Genomic DNA, 17,109 nt, shown 5'->3' with positions numbered 1-17,109 from the left:
TATGGCAGGAATTTCTCAGATTTAGAACAAAAACGGTTTTCTACTTTTGGAAACATCAGTGTATAAAATGAAAGGTGATTCACACGTAACTCAGCATGGATGATTTTGGAGATAGTACTGAAGGGCAATTATCTTGCAAACATCTGCTTGATTGGCACCTATGCTTTCTCCCAAATTACCAAATTCTTCGATTGGTTTGGAGATACAGAAGTTGAAGGTGCTTCTACAGCCAGTGAGGTACAACAAGGTCGCGCTGTGACTGGTATAAGTGCCAGAGCCCAGATGCAGTTCACATCTGGCTGAACAGAAGGCGCTTTTAGAATACTCTCAAGTGATATCCAACAAACCCAGGCACCAGAGAGGATGCATGAGGCATCGGGACCTGTAGAGGAAGACACGGAGTATTTTACTTATTTGTGCCTGAATGTTACTTTTCAGGTTGGACAGAACAGCTGCCGGACACTCCAGTGGATGAGTCCACCCCAGCTTCTGAAAGTACGGAGAAAATAAAAAAGCGTTACAGAAAAAAGAAGAATAAACTGGAAGAAACCTTTCCTGCCTACTTGCAGGTAAAGCTATTGGTGTACATCTTATGTAAATCTATTTAAAACCTTATCTTTATGTGTGTTGATTTGTATTTTGTGTAATCAATTAATGTTTCTTTTCAGATTCCAGATTTATTGTTCAAATTAAATGCGTTTTCTGTAAAGAATGTTCCCAAGTTTGTACAGAAAGCTGTATATCATGTTAAATCTCCAGTCCTCTGGTGTTATTTCTCTATGTATAGATCTCTACTTGTTCTGAGGTGGGGGAAGAAGCTTTTCTTTTCTCTCTGAACTGACCAGTGACATTTTCCACATTCAGTTCTGTAGGACATCTTGGCCTGCTCATGCCATTTCCTCAAGATACTCATTTTTCTTTTCAGAAGATTGTAGAACATGATTTGAAAGGGGAAATGTGTTTTCTTACAGTTTTGTGGGTTTGTATGCCCTGCATCTCCCTATCGCAATAATCTCTGCTCTTTCCCCCCCATTAATGGGGTGATGTCCCCAACAGGTAGGTCACAACACAGACTGTATTGGGTTTGAGAGCGCGGAGGTGACAGAGAGGCAGAACAACCTCTGTCTGCAAATAATTTGTATTTCATAAGTGAGGAAGTGAGTTGGAAAGAAAATACTTAAGCAACATTTCCTTTCAATAATAAGGATTTTTTTTCCCCAATGCACATTTTACTCTTGTAAACCAGGATATTTCTTACATTCTTCTTTTGCTCATCCTGGAAAAATACTGGAAAAATCTATCTTTAGCTTTATTTTTAGCATCTGTATCCTAAAGCAAGATTTTAAAGACTAGAAGAAAACAGGAAGAAGTTTTTACCTAATGAGTAAAAACTGGCTTAAAAGTTTAATGGGTTGTTGTCAAATTACCGAGTACTCAGGCTTAGGTGGGTGATAGCTGTTTTAAAAGATGGTTTAAAATGTTTTAAACGATGCTAATGGAAGTTAGGCAGCTTTAGGTGTTTTGCTACTGCAGTTCGACATAAGGATGATTTCAAGTGAACTGCAGTGTATGGTTTCTGGTTTATGAGCTTGTGTGTTTTTCATGACCTTCTTGTGTGGCCGTGACCAGGTTGCTCAGCTCCTTCCGCTGTCCTTGTGTGAGGAGGAATATTCTAAATACCGAAAAGCTTTCAGTACATAATAATACATTCACGGAATCACAGAATCAACTGGGTTGGAAAAGACCTCAGAGATCATCAAGTCCAACCCTTGGTCCAACTCTAGTCCGTTTACTAGATCATGGCACTAAGTGCCATGTCCAATCTCAGTTTAAAAACCTCCAGGGACGGTGAGTCCAGCACCTCCCTGGGCAGCCATTCCAATGCCTGACCACTCTCTCTGCAAATAATTGCTTTCTAATATCCAGCCTAAATTTCCCCTGGCAGAGTTGAAGCCCATGCCCCCTTGTCCTATTGCTGACTGCCTGGGAGAAGAGACCAATCCCCACCTGGCTAGAACTGCCCTTCAGGTAGTTCTAGAGAGTGATGAGGTCACCTCTAAGCCTCCTCTTCTCCAGACTAAACAACCCCAGCTCCCTCAGCCTCTCCTCATAGGTCTTATGTTCAAGTCCCTTCACCAGTCGTGTTGCTCTTCTCTGGACCCGCTCCAGCACTTCAATGTCTTTCCTGAACTGAGGGGCCCAGAACTGAACACAATACTCCAGGTGTGGCCTCACCAATGCAGAGTACAGGGGAAGGATCACTGCCCTTGGCCTGCTGACCACGCTGTTTTTGATACAGGACAGGATACCGTTGGCCTTCTTGGCCACCTGGGTACATTGTTGGCTCATGTTGAGCTTCCTGTCAATTAGTACCCCCAGGTCCCTTTCTGTCTGACTGCTCTCCAGCCACTCTGTGCCCAGCCTGGAGCGCTGCAGGGGGTTGTTGTGACCAAAGTGCAGCACCCGGCACTTGGCCTTACTGAACTTCATCCCATTGGAATCAGCCCATTTTTCCAGTCTATCCAGATCCCTCTGCAGAGCCCTCCTGCCTTCCAGCAGGTCGACACTCCCTCCCAACTTGGTGTCATCAGCAAATTTGCTGATGATGGTCTCAATCCCCTCATCTAAATCATCAATAAAGATGTTAAACAGGACTGGACCCAACACTGACCCTGGGGAACACCACTAGTGACTGGCCGCCAGCTGGATGCAGCCCCATTCACCAGCACCCTCTGGGCCCGGCCCTCCAGCCAGTTCTTAACCCAGCGTAGAGTACACTTGTCCAAGCCATGGGCTACCAGCTTTTGCAAGAGTATATTATGGGAGACAGTGTCAAAGGCCTTGCTGAAGTCCAGATAGACCACATCCACGGCTTTCCCCTCATCCACCAGCTGGGTCACCTGATCATAAAAGGAGATCAGGTTGGTCAGACAGGACCTGCCCCTCCTAAACCCATGCTGGCTGGGTACATTGTTGGTACATCGTCTGTGCCACATATACGTGAGAGCAGTTTTTCTGTATAATTTAAGGTATGAATTTAATAATAAAGTATTAATAATGTGGCTACCTCAGGTAAGGCCTCAAAGCCTGGAAAAGATCTGCCATGCTGGAAGGCGTGTGGGACAGAGATTGTTTTTATATTTCTAGTAAACATTGACTTTTTAATTATATCTTTGCCATTTACCCAGCTTTTTTCAATAGATGCAGCGTTCTTCCTACATCGAATCTTTCTGTCTTCTTTGCAGGAAGCTTTCTTTGGGAAAGACCTACTAGATACCAGTAGACAGAACAAGATAAGCCTGGATAATTTACCTGAAGAATCACTTTCCCTCTCATGTAAAACAAACCTGACCACCAGTTTCCTGGATCCTTCATCTGACCCCCTTCTCAGCTCAACCTCCACTCCAGCTCAGGCAAAACTGGGACCTCAAGGTATACAAAGCTAAAGTTAGTGATAATTCCATAGTTTGATTTTGTTGTTGCAACTGGGGCTTTTCCACTCTTTTCTTAGTGTTTAGCTGATGTATTTTTCATCATTCTGTATATTAACTATCTTTGTGAGGTTAAGTTATGGTGATACTCGGTGATACTCAGCTCCAGGGTTTCAGCTGTTTCAGAGAGAGCAGTGGATGGCACAACTGGCACTTCATGCAAATCTGAAACTCCTCGGCAGTAACGTCCATGTCAATAAAATCCATGAGAATTAGTTCTGTATGAGAATTAACTCCATGTAAGAATAAGCATACAGATCCATTATAGAAAAAGACAAAAATACTCTAATTAAGAGATATTTTTAGTAGTCTGCTGGATATTAGTTGGGTGAATATCATCCGACTTTTATTTTCTTTAATGTTTTAGATTATTCTGGGTTGCCAGTCTCCTTGGAGTTTTTGGTTCACCATGTACTTTGTGAACATGTGTGCCCTTTCCAGGTACAGATTGTAGCCCCCAGGCAATCTTTTTGCTATTGCAAAACCTTCCTGAAGTTACTGCTGAGAGTTTTGCAAATGGCCAAAGGGTTGTAAAGTGCTGCTGAAAGAGCAGCTTCACACAAAGGAGCAATTAGAACCGAAAACCTCACTGTCCCCTCCAAATTAGTTTTTCTCTGTGTCTTACAGTATGTGCTGTTAGCTAGAGGTGTATTTTTAAAAACCTGTGACTGTTTATTGTGTATGGTAGTTAATTTGTGGCTTGTGTTTCAGCTCGTCCTCCCAAATTTTTCCTTCTGAAAATGTTGACACACATTGATATAGTTTCCCATATCCAGAGAGGCATTTGAAGAAAGGTCGCTTATTTGTGATTGTTATTTGGTGCAAAGCTGCTAAATGAAAAGCAAAACGCTGCATTATAATTAAACGCTGATTGTTGTACAGTTGGAATTGTGGATAATAGAGAATGCAAAAGTTGACTTCCCCGGAATGGGAAACCACTGCAAATGGAGTGTTTGAAGGTCTGTATTTCATCGGGTCCAACACTACAAGAAAATATGCTCACATAGATTCTTGTCACTCCAGTATTCTTTAAAAGCCAGAAAAGTACAGATTCAGAAGTGCTTGCTGGTCTGTCCAGCTGCAAAATTAAAGTCATTAATGTCCATATATTACAGCAGTATGAGGTTTTAGAAATTAGTGAACTTGATGTTAATTTCTTGTCCTGTTTTTTTCAAAGTTTGAAAGGAATTTTTTTAAAAAACCTGTTCTTTATAAATAAGCAAAGTTGTAAAACTTCGTCATTTCCTCTTTTTATTCAGAAACATAACAAGGTGACAATCAATAAATCACTAGCAACAGTTACAGTGGATAACCTGCTGTCTTTCCCATTTTATATATGAGAGACCCAAAGGACGGTGCTTTCTGGCCATAGGAATGTTCTCAACCGTTCAGATTTGCAGCCACAATTCTGTCCAGACGGAGCCGTTTGTTGTAGTTGAAGTGCCAGTGGGTGAAATCATCTGCCAGGATCGATCAGTTCCAGTGCAAGTTTTCTTTCACTGTGGCTTTGTGGGAGACAGTTATTGCCACAATAGTGTCCACACATGTGAGAGAGGCAGAGTCATTTTGGGTGGTGGAGACACTGGTGAGCTGCTGAGGTACCAACACCCTCATCTTCCATCTGCTGGTGTTGCAGAGGAGCTGGAGGTGTCCAAGAGCACCTGTGATATTGTCATCGTTTCAATACAGACCTGGTTTGGTGGAGGAACAACCCAAACCACTTTATTCGCTGCAATGGGAGGCTGTAGGACTGTATTGTTACGGATCGTGTTATTTTCCTGCAGTGCTGTTTCTCACAAGGATTGCTGACTCCTGTGAGCATCCTTGCTTAGCTGGAGAGGTCTTTGCCACAAGATGTTCTCTTGAAAACTCCATAGAATTCATAGAATCATAGAATCATTTTGGTTGGAAGAGACCCTTAGGATCATAGAGTCCAACCATAACCTAACTCTAGCACTAAACCATGTCTCTAAGAACCTTGTCTAAATGCCTTTTAAACCCCTCCAGGGGTCGTGACTCCCCCACTGCCCTGGGCAGCCTGTTCAGTGTTTCACACCCTTTCCATGAATACATGTTTCCTAATATCCAATCTGAACCTTCCCTGGCACAACTTGAGGCCATTTCCTTTCATCCTTGGGGCAGGATTAAGGGTTGGATATAGCTGATCATCTTCCAAAGAGCTCTCAGGCATCTAAAAATGAAGTTATTCTATCAGCTTTGCTTTTCAACATGTGCATAGGGCTGCTCGGGAATGGGACAGTGATGTGTTCAGTCTGCTCGTGAACTGACAGTACATCTCAATTCCGTGTTGTGTGACTGTGAGCTTGGTTAAGGGAAATGAGGCTTTTGCTAGACAAGATTGCAGTAGAGATGGAGATTGGCAGTGCCGGCCAGAAGAAGGTTTTTGGAGTCCTCTGTTCACTATTTATTATTAGTAACTGTGAGTGAAGTGAAGCTTTAGGCTCCCAGTCCTGATTTCTGTCTGGCAAAGAGGTTGCAGCTCTGGCAACGTGATCTTGCCTTTAGTTTGAAGTGGCTTAAATTCAGTGTATTTTTTCTGAGGACGCTGAAGAAGTCAGCTGCTCAAATAGAGTCTCCAGAGAGTGCTGAAGAAATTCTTCCTCGACAAAAGGAGAGGAGCCATCCGAGTCTGTGTGCAGCTGATGCCAGTGCTGCTGGGACATTTTATAACTAGCTATGGTATTTGGTGATTAAATATCTTAGAGTGGCTGCAGCCTTGGGAGAAGAGTTTTTGTTCTTTTAGAACTTAATAAATAAAGTAAATGCATTGGAGGAATCAGGATCACAAGACAGCAGTAGAACTGTGCTCTCTTATAGATGCAACATTATAAGCGAATTATTTTCCTTTTTGCTTTGTCTTAGTTTTCATCTCCATTCTGAAAGAGTGGAATTAATGAGCGGTATTGAGCTATTTGTTTGGCAGCAGATGTCAACCAGCTATTGATTGTGATCCAAAGCAGCTGACTGAAGTGATTTAGTTGTTACCAAGATAATATTTAGCACACATGGAATTAAAACGAGGAAAAAAACAGGAGAAACATGTTAAAGTATGCTTTAGATTAGATGTTTTATATGAGACTTACGGATCATAGATTCCAGTCCTCTGCTATCACTGATACTCAGCCTTTTCATAGATTTAACAAGCTCCGTTTGGAAAGCAGGTAGATTTTGCAACCTATTAATCTCATTGGAAGGCCATTAAAGAATCTGATTGCCTTAATAGTTAGAAGCCCTCTAATTTGGAACCTGAATTTATTCACGTCCACTTCGTAGCTACGGGTGGTAAACTCCTCAGTTACTCTTTCTACCTACTTCTTCAATGTATTTATATTAAAATTAGAAGTGGAATTTTTAGGAGCTGTTCCCAAGCACATTACTGCAGGCTCTGGAGAAAACCACCGTAACATAAAATATTACAGAAGAATTAAAGGCTGCTGATATAGTCTCAGTGCTTTATATGGTTGGTTTTTTCTCCCTGATACTTACCTGCTAAAATAGGAATTCAGGGAAGTTAAAGGATGGGTCAAGTCAGTCCTTTGCCTATCTTAACATCACCTCACAGTGCCTGGTGTTAGTTAGATAATTGCATAATTAGGCCAAATTGCCAGCAGGAAAACAAGTCTCTCCAAACAAACAAACAAACAGCAACAACAACAAAGGAGAGAAAAAACAAAGTTTCTGTTTAAAACCTGACATTTCATAGTACTTTTTCTCAGGTACACAAAATTACCCACAAAGCGATGTGGTTTTGAGGCACTTTTTAATACTTCTGATACCAATAACTGTGTTCTTTATGTCCGTGTAAATGGACTGGTCTGCACCGCCACATGGATCCACCGTGGAGTGGCAAACATAAAACATGATGTAGTTAGGATGCTGCCGTCTTGTCTGCATTAGAAAGGATCAAAATAAAGAATAAAAACAGTGAAGTGAAGAAAAATCATTTTCATTTTGACTTTCGGTGATGGTAGAATGGAAAAGGGTTGTCTCTGAAAAACAGCAGAAGGAACTTAAACGTCACTAAAATTCAGTAGTTTGGAAAGGAGCCTGATGCTATAAGTAAATCCTCGTACCAGGCCTCTGAACTAACCCAGAAATACCTTCCTGGGGCAGCTGGGTTCTAACAGTGGGAAAGGGACCCCATATGTGTGAAATTTGTTTGTTCTTAGACTTGCTGGCCCCTCTTCAACCTGCCCATAGTCATTTTCCACATTGTACATTTTATGGTTTGTATTAATCCCTTTTCTCTGTTTAATTATATGTATTTACCAACCTTTCAAGTTTCATGGGTATGGCAGTGATTACTCCTGTAGTCATTATAGTCTGCAGTTTTCCTGAAAAATATTTTTCTCAACATCTAATTATTGGTCAAACATTTTTTTTCCAACGTTGTGCATCTCTAATAGTTCTAAAGAACTAGTTAATAAAACCAGATGGGCCATTTGGAGTCATTTCTCTCTAATGAATTGGATGTCAAGAAGATAATCATATCCAGAATGTATTATTTAATATTAAATAATTTATTGTTAGAGCCAGGCCAGTTCCTCCTAGACAATAAACAAACATGACATTTCTACCTCTGGCTGTTCTCACTTCTTCAGGATTTCTTCTGATCTTAAAAACAGCATCTCCAATTTCCATTTACTTACTCCTGCTTCTTACTCTTAGATGTCACTTCTCTATCAGGGTGTAGTAGCTGGTTGCTCTGCAGTTTTAAGATAGATAGTGATGGTAAGGGAAGTTAATGATCCCGTTTTTAGCTTTTTGTTGTCATTTTCAAATATTCCATGTTGATTTGCTGTGAGTTGTGTCCTTTATTAAACCTATTTGTTGACTTCTCCATTCAGAGACCTTTGTGTTAGAGGTTCCAAGTTCTCGCTAGATCTTGGGTTCCCCCCCCCCCCCAAATAATCTGGTATTTCTTCTACATGAGTGATGGCGTTATCACTTTGACTGTATTGAATACTGAACAATGTAAGCACATGAAGGCGGCTGCAGTGCTGGCGGTAGAGTCACTCACCCCAGAGCGACTTGCCATACATAACACACTATAGAAACCGTTATAGCCTGGTAAATCTGTATTGGAACATATAGCTCAAGCTACAGTACATCACCAGAGTCACGTGTAAATGCCTCGACTGGTTGATTTTATTTATTGCATCTTCCACAGGTAGCACTGACGATCCTTTAGCTGATCTTTCTGAGGTCTTAAATACTGATGATGATATTCTTGGGATACTTTCTGATGATTTGGTAAAGTCTGGAGATCATTCGGGTAAGTATGTTTATAAAATCTCCCCAGTATTTGTTTCCCTTTTTTCCCTCTTTATTATGGATGTATTTATTGTATTGTATCTATAGGTTATGCTCTAGGTGATTTCAGATACAATATTCATATCCTAAGAATAACTTGGATTGAGATGATTTTGTTGACTTCTACGAAAAAAGAAATAAATCCCCGACCTTTTCAGCATTTTGTTTTACTTGATTCTTTGCTTTGCTGCTTAAGAAAGAATAAAACATAGCTGCCGTTGTCTATCATACCTGTGTAGCTTTTTTCAAGCATGCAGCTTTTTCTTTGCTTTTTGTTTTGTTTTGTTTTGTTTTCATGTTATAATCATCCATTTTATCTGGTTTGGGTCCTGTAGGTCTTGATTTATGCACTTTCCAGGTTGAGAACTCACCCTCCCCATTTGGTAAGAAACTAAACAATGGATGATCCATGGGTAGAAGTAGTTCACCTTTCCTGGTGGTTTTAGCTGGCAGAACTGCATGTGTAGAAACTCGTACTCCTTTTCTGTGTCACTAATTCGTGCTTTCACGTTCCACTCTTCTCGTGGTGTTTGAGTCTAACACAACCTCTACACTCTGCATTTCGGATACCGCATAAAGTTTTGCTTAGAGCTTTTCAAAACCTTCCTGAGTTTTTGTGTTTCATGAGACAAACCCATGCATCCTCTTGCTGTCACTGATAATATTACTGTTAGTAGTAGCTTGTAGTTTTTACCATAGTGGTATCTTGTGTAAGTTAAAAGCATTTTAATGATTTTACTATTTAAAAGCATGAATAAAGCAGTCAGCATCAATCTTTTTGTTTCCACTGGATGATTCAGCGCTTGACGTAAAACACAGGTTGAAAATAAGTAGAACAGCATGTTTCGTTATTTGAAATTTGGTTTTATTTGGTATTTAATACAGAAATATATTTTAAATATTAAAGTGTGTAGTTCTTTTCTCAAAGATCTTTCTCATTTGAAAGACTTATTGACTTGTAGCGGATGCCCTAAGTTACATTTTCTCAGTACCACTTGGTCTGATGGAACCCAGAACATTCAGTAGTTGTTTTTGAAACAGAAACTTCTATAACTTGTTTGATATTGTTTACACTTCAGTAGATATTTAATGTAATATCATAAGAACAGTTAGGGTGAGCATTGAGGTACATGAAAATGAACCATATTGACTGCTGATGTAGTTGGTTTTAAAATGTGAAAAATAGTTATAGTGGTATCTATATGATGAAAATTATACCCTCAAAAATGTACTCTACCAAAACTCCATAGTCTTACTTCAATAAAAATTTCCCATTCTTCCAGTTGCATTCTAGTCAATTAACATTCCACAAACAATACAGTAAACTGGAGGGAAATAGTGAAGAGTTTTGTTTTATGCTCTTTATTCTGTAGCAATCTATTTTATTTTTTATGTCTAACTTAATATTCTTTCTCCCTTCAGCTGGACTGGACATTGGTCCCATCTCTGATGATCCTTCTTCTCTGCCTCAGCCAAATGTCAACCAGAGCTCACGGCCATTGACTGAAGAACAGCTGGATGGAATCCTTAGTCCAGAACTTGACAAAATGGTCACAGACGGTAATTCTTTTGTTCTTTTAGAAAACTTAAGTAGGAATCTTATCTCCAACCCCACCTCAAAGTACTATCTGTTTTGTAGCATACCTGTTTGGACTTGGTTGCGGAATAGATTTTATTGCATCTTTTGATGATTACTCATTCTGTGTTGTCTTTATTTTGTCCAGGTGCTATTCTTGGCAAATTGTACAAAATCCCAGGTACGTGCTTTTCTCTTTGTTGTCTTTTGTAAACTATAGTTTGTAAACCATGCCAGGCAACTCAGGCACGCTGTTTTTTGCAGAGCTGGGAGGAAAGGATGTTGAAGATTTGTTCACAGCTGTGTTAAGTCCAGTGACCACACAACCAGCTCCTTTGCCACAGCCTCCACCTCCACCACAACTTATGCCTTTGCACACTCAGGGTATGTTCCTTTGATACTTTGAAAACCAGCAGCCTGGTCAGGGAATTCCTTTAAATATTGACTTGGAAGTAGGACGTGCTTTACTTCCTACTGTTGGTAATTTGTAGAATCTGCCATTGTTAATGCCGTTTTTGCAATGAAATACTATTCTAAAACTGTTCTGAAGGGGGTATGTGATTAACATGCATGTAAGTATTTATTTTAGCTGATGCTTTCATATTTTTGCAGTTTGTCTGTGATAAAGCATGTGTTCTAAAAGACTTTACTCTTTAATTACTTTCGAGTACCTCCTCAAGGGTAAGGAAAGAGTTGTATAAAAGCGATTTACTGAGTCTTAATTTCCTTTAAGAATTCAGTTTAACATGTTAACTAGCCCCATCCAAATAACAGAGGAAGGCTAAGTAATTTTGAAATGTATCTGGGAGATTATATTTCTTTCTTTGTTACTACTAAAATTACAATGAGTTGATACAGCATTATATTATATTGAAAGTAAGGGGCAGATTGATTTATTATATTTTATTTACCAGCAGAGGATGGTTTTTTTAGCAGTATGCATGTGCATAATGAAATGCACTCTTTTCTCATCATATATCACCTCTAGTGGATTTTCCCTGAGTTCACGTAGAGAGTGCCCATAATGTTATACTGGTACTACAAAGAGTAGTATGCAAGTTGCTTTCACCAGTGAATTAATCATAAGAAGAAAAATGATTGGTTTCCCAGTTGGATGAATTTCCATGAAGATGAAAGACTTCAAAAAGTCTCAGAAAGGAGGGAATTTAAAGCAAAAATGAGGTGATTTAAATAAAAGATAATGTAGATATCATTGCCTGTTTCCCAGTTACTTGAGTACTTGGAGATAACTTCATTCAGCATTTGAGCTCTGTTAGGCTTGGTTGGCTTCTCCGTGTGGGAGCTGCCATAATTACGAAGTTTTAGATTTATAATTTGGTTAAGTCACAGTGTAATGATCTGCATGCTTCTGTGAGATAAATACTTCAGTAAAGGGGAAGCTTGCATCAAGTTTCAGCAATTTGAAATAAAATTAATGCTTTCTTCTCACAAAGACGTGATCCTGCAGTGCACACCAGAGGCCTGACTCTCCATCCTGCTTGCCAGGCCTTCACAGTTACCGTTCTCGATCTCTTTAGCAGCTATCGTAAAGCACCTTCTCTTAAATTTGGAGTTACTTTCATCCAAACGATGCATCCTGCGTAATGTATATAACCTATAGATCAGAAGACATAGAAGTAGCACAGGAATTAGATGCATCTGTAGCATGAGAGAATGGTACCGTGTCATCCTACAGATGCATCTCATTCCTCTGCTACTTCTATGCTTTTAAGAAAATACCTGGACAAGAGTTATAATTTTACTGAACTGACAGAGTTTCAAAGGCCAGTGTTAATTCTGTGTTGGAATACCTGCACAGACCATCTGCTGGAATGAACCTACCTGTTCCACATTTGCCTAATATTGTCATCAAACAAAATATTTTGTCTTCACAGTGCTAGGCTGGATATTGAATTAGAAAATGCTGATGCTCATTTGACTAGATTTATCTGTTTCATTGGCTACAAATTAGGGAGTTAGTAGATAACGAGGCTTACTTCAGTGCTATGCTCAGAAGAGGAGATGTTTAATTCGTGTGACTAATGATAGTTCTGCAAGGACTGGAAACAGCCTTCTCCATGTTTGCTGCTTGGATGTGGGTGTAACAAATAGGACAGACCACTAACCTTGATGACTACACCTCAGTTTGAAAGGCAGTACCATAGTGTGGCCTACTGCCAAAGTTTTGGAAAACTGATTTCTCAGACAAGAAAAACAGGGATGTGATACCATAGAAAAGAATCCCTTAAGCTTGCAGTGAAGCAGTGTAAACTGTTTTAAAATCTTTCCCAAAAATATAAGCTCAGTACTGTAACATTTTAAAGCCATTAATTTTTCATTAGATGAAACATCATTTTTCACTGAAAACTTCCTCCTCTACCTTAGAAGTGATCACCCTTTAAAACAGGAATTTAAACTTCTTTATTCCAGGAGAGAACGCGTTCCCGAGAGTGCCCCTCATGAATGGTCTGATTGGGCCAAACCCTCATCTTCCTCACACGGCTTTGACTGCTGGAGGTGGCCTGGGCACTTTTGCTCCCATTACACAGCAACCATACACTGACACCAGGTGAGTCAAGGCGGGAAATAAAAAATACCTGTTTATCATCTATCCCGTGAGGTGGTGGTGGTGTTTTTAATACCGTGATGTTGGTATTGAACTACTTCGTTCTTGAAAGACTCTACAAAAATATCCGTGTTATAGAATCGCAGAATCATTTCAGTTGGAAAAGACCCTCAGGACCATCGAGTCCAACCCTAACTTAACAGTGTCACTAAACCCTGTCCCTAAGAACCTCGTGTAAATGCCTTTCAAACCCCTCCAGGGATGGTGACTGCACCACTGCCCTGGGCAGCCTGTTCCAATGCCTGACAACCCTCTCCATGAAGAATTTTTTCCTGATACCCAATCTGAACCCCTGGCGCAACCTCAGGCCATTTTTGCAGCCTGTTCACTGCTGAAATAGCAAATGGAATTAAGTACTTTGCTTTTGCTTTTTCTTTAAATTTTTAAATATTGAGAGCAATCTATCTACAAAACAGAACCCTTTTCTAATTTGTCAGGGATAAGAATCCAGCTTTCAATCCAATGGTAAGCGATCCGAACAGCTCGTGGGCACCATCTGCTCCACCTTTGGAAGGCGAAGGCGATACGATGTCCAACGCTCAAAGAAGCACCCTGAAGTGGGAAAAGGAAGAAGCTTTGGGTGAAATGGCAACTGTAGCACCTGTTCTCTATACAAATATCAACTTCCCGAACCTAAAGGAAGAATTCCCAGGTAAGCGATTTACTGAAAAAAAGTAGAAATGTATGCATCTTGGTTTGAAAGAATGGAAAATAGACTTACCAAAGCTTTGTGCATTAACTTATTTTTTCTGGTTGCAGACTGGGCTACAAGAGTGAAGCAGATTGCTAAACTGTGGAGGAAGGCGAGCTCCCAGGAGAGGGCTCCCTATGTGGTAAGAACAACTACCACCTACATTTGCATACTTCCAGCAAAAATATAGTTCATTTATAAGGTTTTCACTTTTTGGTGATGTTTTATGTTGTTGTTTGTTTTGTGTGAGGTTTGGTCTGGTTTTGTTTGTTTTGGGGCGTTTGTGTGTGTGTGTTTTTTTAAATAAATGAAGTTCTAGGGTTGGTGAAAGTTCACTTACTCCAAGAATGCCTCTGTAACTTACAACTCTGAATATTTCTACCTGTTTTCTTGGCTTTTCAGCCAAGATTAGCCAAAACTAGATTAGTGTTGTGCCATCTGAAGACATCAGCTGAGACAAGAACCTTTGTATTTCCCACAGCCTCTTTGCTACATTCGATTTATGCCTCAAGTCTGATTTGCTCTGTCTCTTTCTGCACAGGAGCTCATCAGCTTCTTCAGAAGGATAATAAATCATTATGTGATTTCCCTCTCTCTCATCTTCCCCTCTCACTCATCTTTTTTGCCCCAGTAGTGTTGCTGAAGTCTTTCACCTGTTGAACCAACATTTCCAGGGGCATCAGTGCTCACATCCCAACTTTCCTCATTTTCTTCTCCTCCCGTGTTCTTGCCTTGCTGTTCCACTTCACTACTTACTCTCTGCTGTTACTTGGAAGTGGAAACTCTTTTGATATTTTCCATGTTGTGGGAGATGTAAAGGGCTCTGCATTTCTCTCCAAAAGCATTTATTTACCTTCTTCGCACCTGAGTCAAGTGAACAGACGTATTTGTAGCTATCTGGAGTTACATGGTCATTGGTTCCGTTCAGTAGAACTTCTGCCATTCAGAGGGTGGTCCTTATGCTTTGTTGAAACCTCTTGGTTGAAGCCTGTTCACATCCAAATCTCAGAACCTTTATTATTCATTCTTTTTGACCATCCCAGCTATTGTTAGCAAATGTCCTTTTCTTTCATTTCCTGTCACATCTCCAGTCTCTCTTGGTTCTTATCTTTTCTTCATGTTTTCACAACAGCATAGAACAGAATCATAGAATCGTTTCAGTTGGAAGAGACCCTCAGGATCATCGAGCCCAACCATAACCCAACTCTAACACTAAACCATGTCCCCAAGAACCTTATCTAAACACAATTGGATGGTCATTCAGACTTTGTAGATGTCTGTGGAATTTTCAGGGTTATATTTTCAGTCTCTTAACCTCCCCCTACCTACACTTCTTTAATACAGTCCCATTAGTAAGTAAATCTGATTCCCATATATGTTGATGACTCAGAACTTAACAGTGCCAACATGATCTCCTACAGTCCAAATTAAAAAATCCCCTTATCTAGCTGACAACTTGTAGAGGATAAATCATTACCCCAGACTCAATGTGAGAAGTGGAGTTGTTGATCTTTCTGAACTCCTTTCCATTTGAAAGAATAATTCTCTGTTGTCTTCTGTGTATCACTGAGGCATCATCATTATTCTGCATTTTATTTAGGGCTGTAACTTCAGCACCTTTAGGCCTCTATGTCATCTTATTTATGTTATATTTAATCTTGGTGGTGATTCCTTTTGTGTAGTATTTATAAGATACTATCCACTTACATGGGTGGATTTTTATCCAGGCATTCTTCACAGAATCACAGAATATTAGGGATTGGGAGGGACCTGGAAAGCTCATCCAGTGCAATCCCCCCATGGAGCAGGAACACCCAGATGAGGTTACACAGGAAGGTGTCCAGGCGGGTTGGAATGTCTGCAGAGAAGGAGACTCCACAACCCCCCTGGGCAGCCTGGGCCAGGCTCTGCCACCCTCACTGAGAAGAAGTTTCTTCTCAAATTTAAATGGAACCTTTTGTGTTCCAGTTTGTATCCATTACCCCTTGTCCTACCATTGGTTGTCACTCAGAAGAGCCTGGCTTCATCCTCCTGACACTCACCCTTTATATATCTGTAAACATTACTGAGGTCACCCCTCAGTCTCCTCTTGTCCAGCTCCAGAGCCCCAGCTCCCTCAGCCTTTCCTCACACGGGAGATGCTCCACTCCCTTCAGCATCTTTGTTGCCCTGCGCTGGACTCTCTCCAGCAGTTCCCTGTCCATTTATCACTTCACAATTATTTCCTTTACTGATTTTTTTCCTTTTTCATTGCTATTAACAAACACAGTCCTATTTTCCCGATGGATATTCAAAAAAGCAACTGCAAAAATAATTCGCTTTGTGTTTGGGAGGAGGATGCACACGTGAGTATGTACAGAGCAAGGAGCAGTTATTTCCTCAGCAAAGTCACAGTCCGTGTGCTCTTGCCATTCAGGTGCTGCTGGTGTTCCTGCCATTGTGCCTGCAAGGAAGCTGCTGTGGTTCCTCTCCTGAGGGACTTACACTCTGTGGGGATGAGTACAGGCTACCTTAGAAATGAAATTCAGAAGAACATTAGTAAATGTTCACTGTAGGCTTTTTACTTTCTTTATTTGCACAATCCCATCACTTACAGGGAAAAATGACACTTAATTTTTCTGCTGCTGTGACTCTGGTGCTCTCATCCGTGTCACTGTTTCATTGTTGGAGGGGAAGGATTAAAGCCTCTCTGCTAGGCAACCTCTACTTGACAACTGCAAATAAAATTGTGAAAAAGAAGATCAGAGGGTTTGATTCAGAAAAGGAATCACATCCTAGATTGGTGGTAAAACAGACTCTTTGAAACTTCCATTAGATGCTTTAAAGTGTCAGGATGGCTGTAAAATGCCTCATTGAAGAGGAATTGCTGTTCTTCCATCCAATTTTTCCTGATCCATAAGCCCATATCCTATGTTTATACTGCTAACTTAACACAGACTGAGATCTATAGTGGCTATTTAATGGAGTAGACTGTATTTTTCTTGTCATTGAAGTTCTCCACATTAGTGGCCTTTATTGATCGAAACATCATCTACTGTGCTCATGTCTTCAGATTGCAGACCACACCAGTATGTGATTTGAAAGGTAAACTGGTAGGATTCGTGCCTCCTTGGCACAGCACAGTCCCTGCACAGACATTACTAATATATAGAAAATCTCTACTGCTCGTAACTCCTTTGTTCTTTTCATGTATGTTAAACACAAAGTTTCTATAGAGGTGAAGTATGTTCTGTTTGGATTTCCTTTCAAAGTGCATGAATGAGTTTTCACGAGCACATGTGTGATTAAAACAGGCTGTACAAATAATTTGGTGGTAGATTTTGTAGGAATAACAGATACAGCGTTCACGCTTAGCAGAAGAAAACAAGGCTAACTGCATTTTTTTTAATCT

At 40.3% G+C, this 17,109-nt stretch overlaps 1 protein-coding gene across 17 annotated transcripts in view; it reads left to right on the top strand.

Moving 5' to 3' along the window:
* The window catches only part of KMT2C (lysine methyltransferase 2C), a 204,705-nt gene that overhangs the window by 154,432 nt on the left and 33,164 nt on the right, over positions 1-17,109 (top strand). For 15 of the 17 annotated variants that reach the window (XM_065050408.1, XM_065050407.1, XM_065050411.1 and 12 more), the window contains 10 exons: positions 439-569; positions 3,246-3,432; positions 8,683-8,787; positions 9,161-9,208; positions 10,248-10,385; positions 10,550-10,582; positions 10,666-10,785; positions 12,832-12,970; positions 13,465-13,679; positions 13,787-13,860. In XM_065050408.1, the coding sequence (XP_064906480.1) occupies positions 439-569; positions 3,246-3,432; positions 8,683-8,787; positions 9,161-9,208; positions 10,248-10,385; positions 10,550-10,582; positions 10,666-10,785; positions 12,832-12,970; positions 13,465-13,679; positions 13,787-13,860 (1,190 nt within the window). The remainder of the gene's footprint in view (positions 1-438; positions 570-3,245; positions 3,433-8,682; positions 8,788-9,160; positions 9,209-10,247; positions 10,386-10,549; positions 10,583-10,665; positions 10,786-12,831; positions 12,971-13,464; positions 13,680-13,786; positions 13,861-17,109) is intronic. The other 2 variants (XM_065050414.1, XM_065050403.1) reach the window with 1 other exon arrangement.

The sequence above is a fragment of the Columba livia genome, chromosome 2, assembly GCF_036013475.1.
Source record: "Columba livia isolate bColLiv1 breed racing homer chromosome 2, bColLiv1.pat.W.v2, whole genome shotgun sequence".
Lineage (NCBI taxonomy): Eukaryota > Metazoa > Chordata > Aves > Columbiformes > Columbidae > Columba > Columba livia.
Note: the sequence above shows the minus strand (reverse complement) of the source record. Positions and strands in the feature narration are given on the sequence as shown.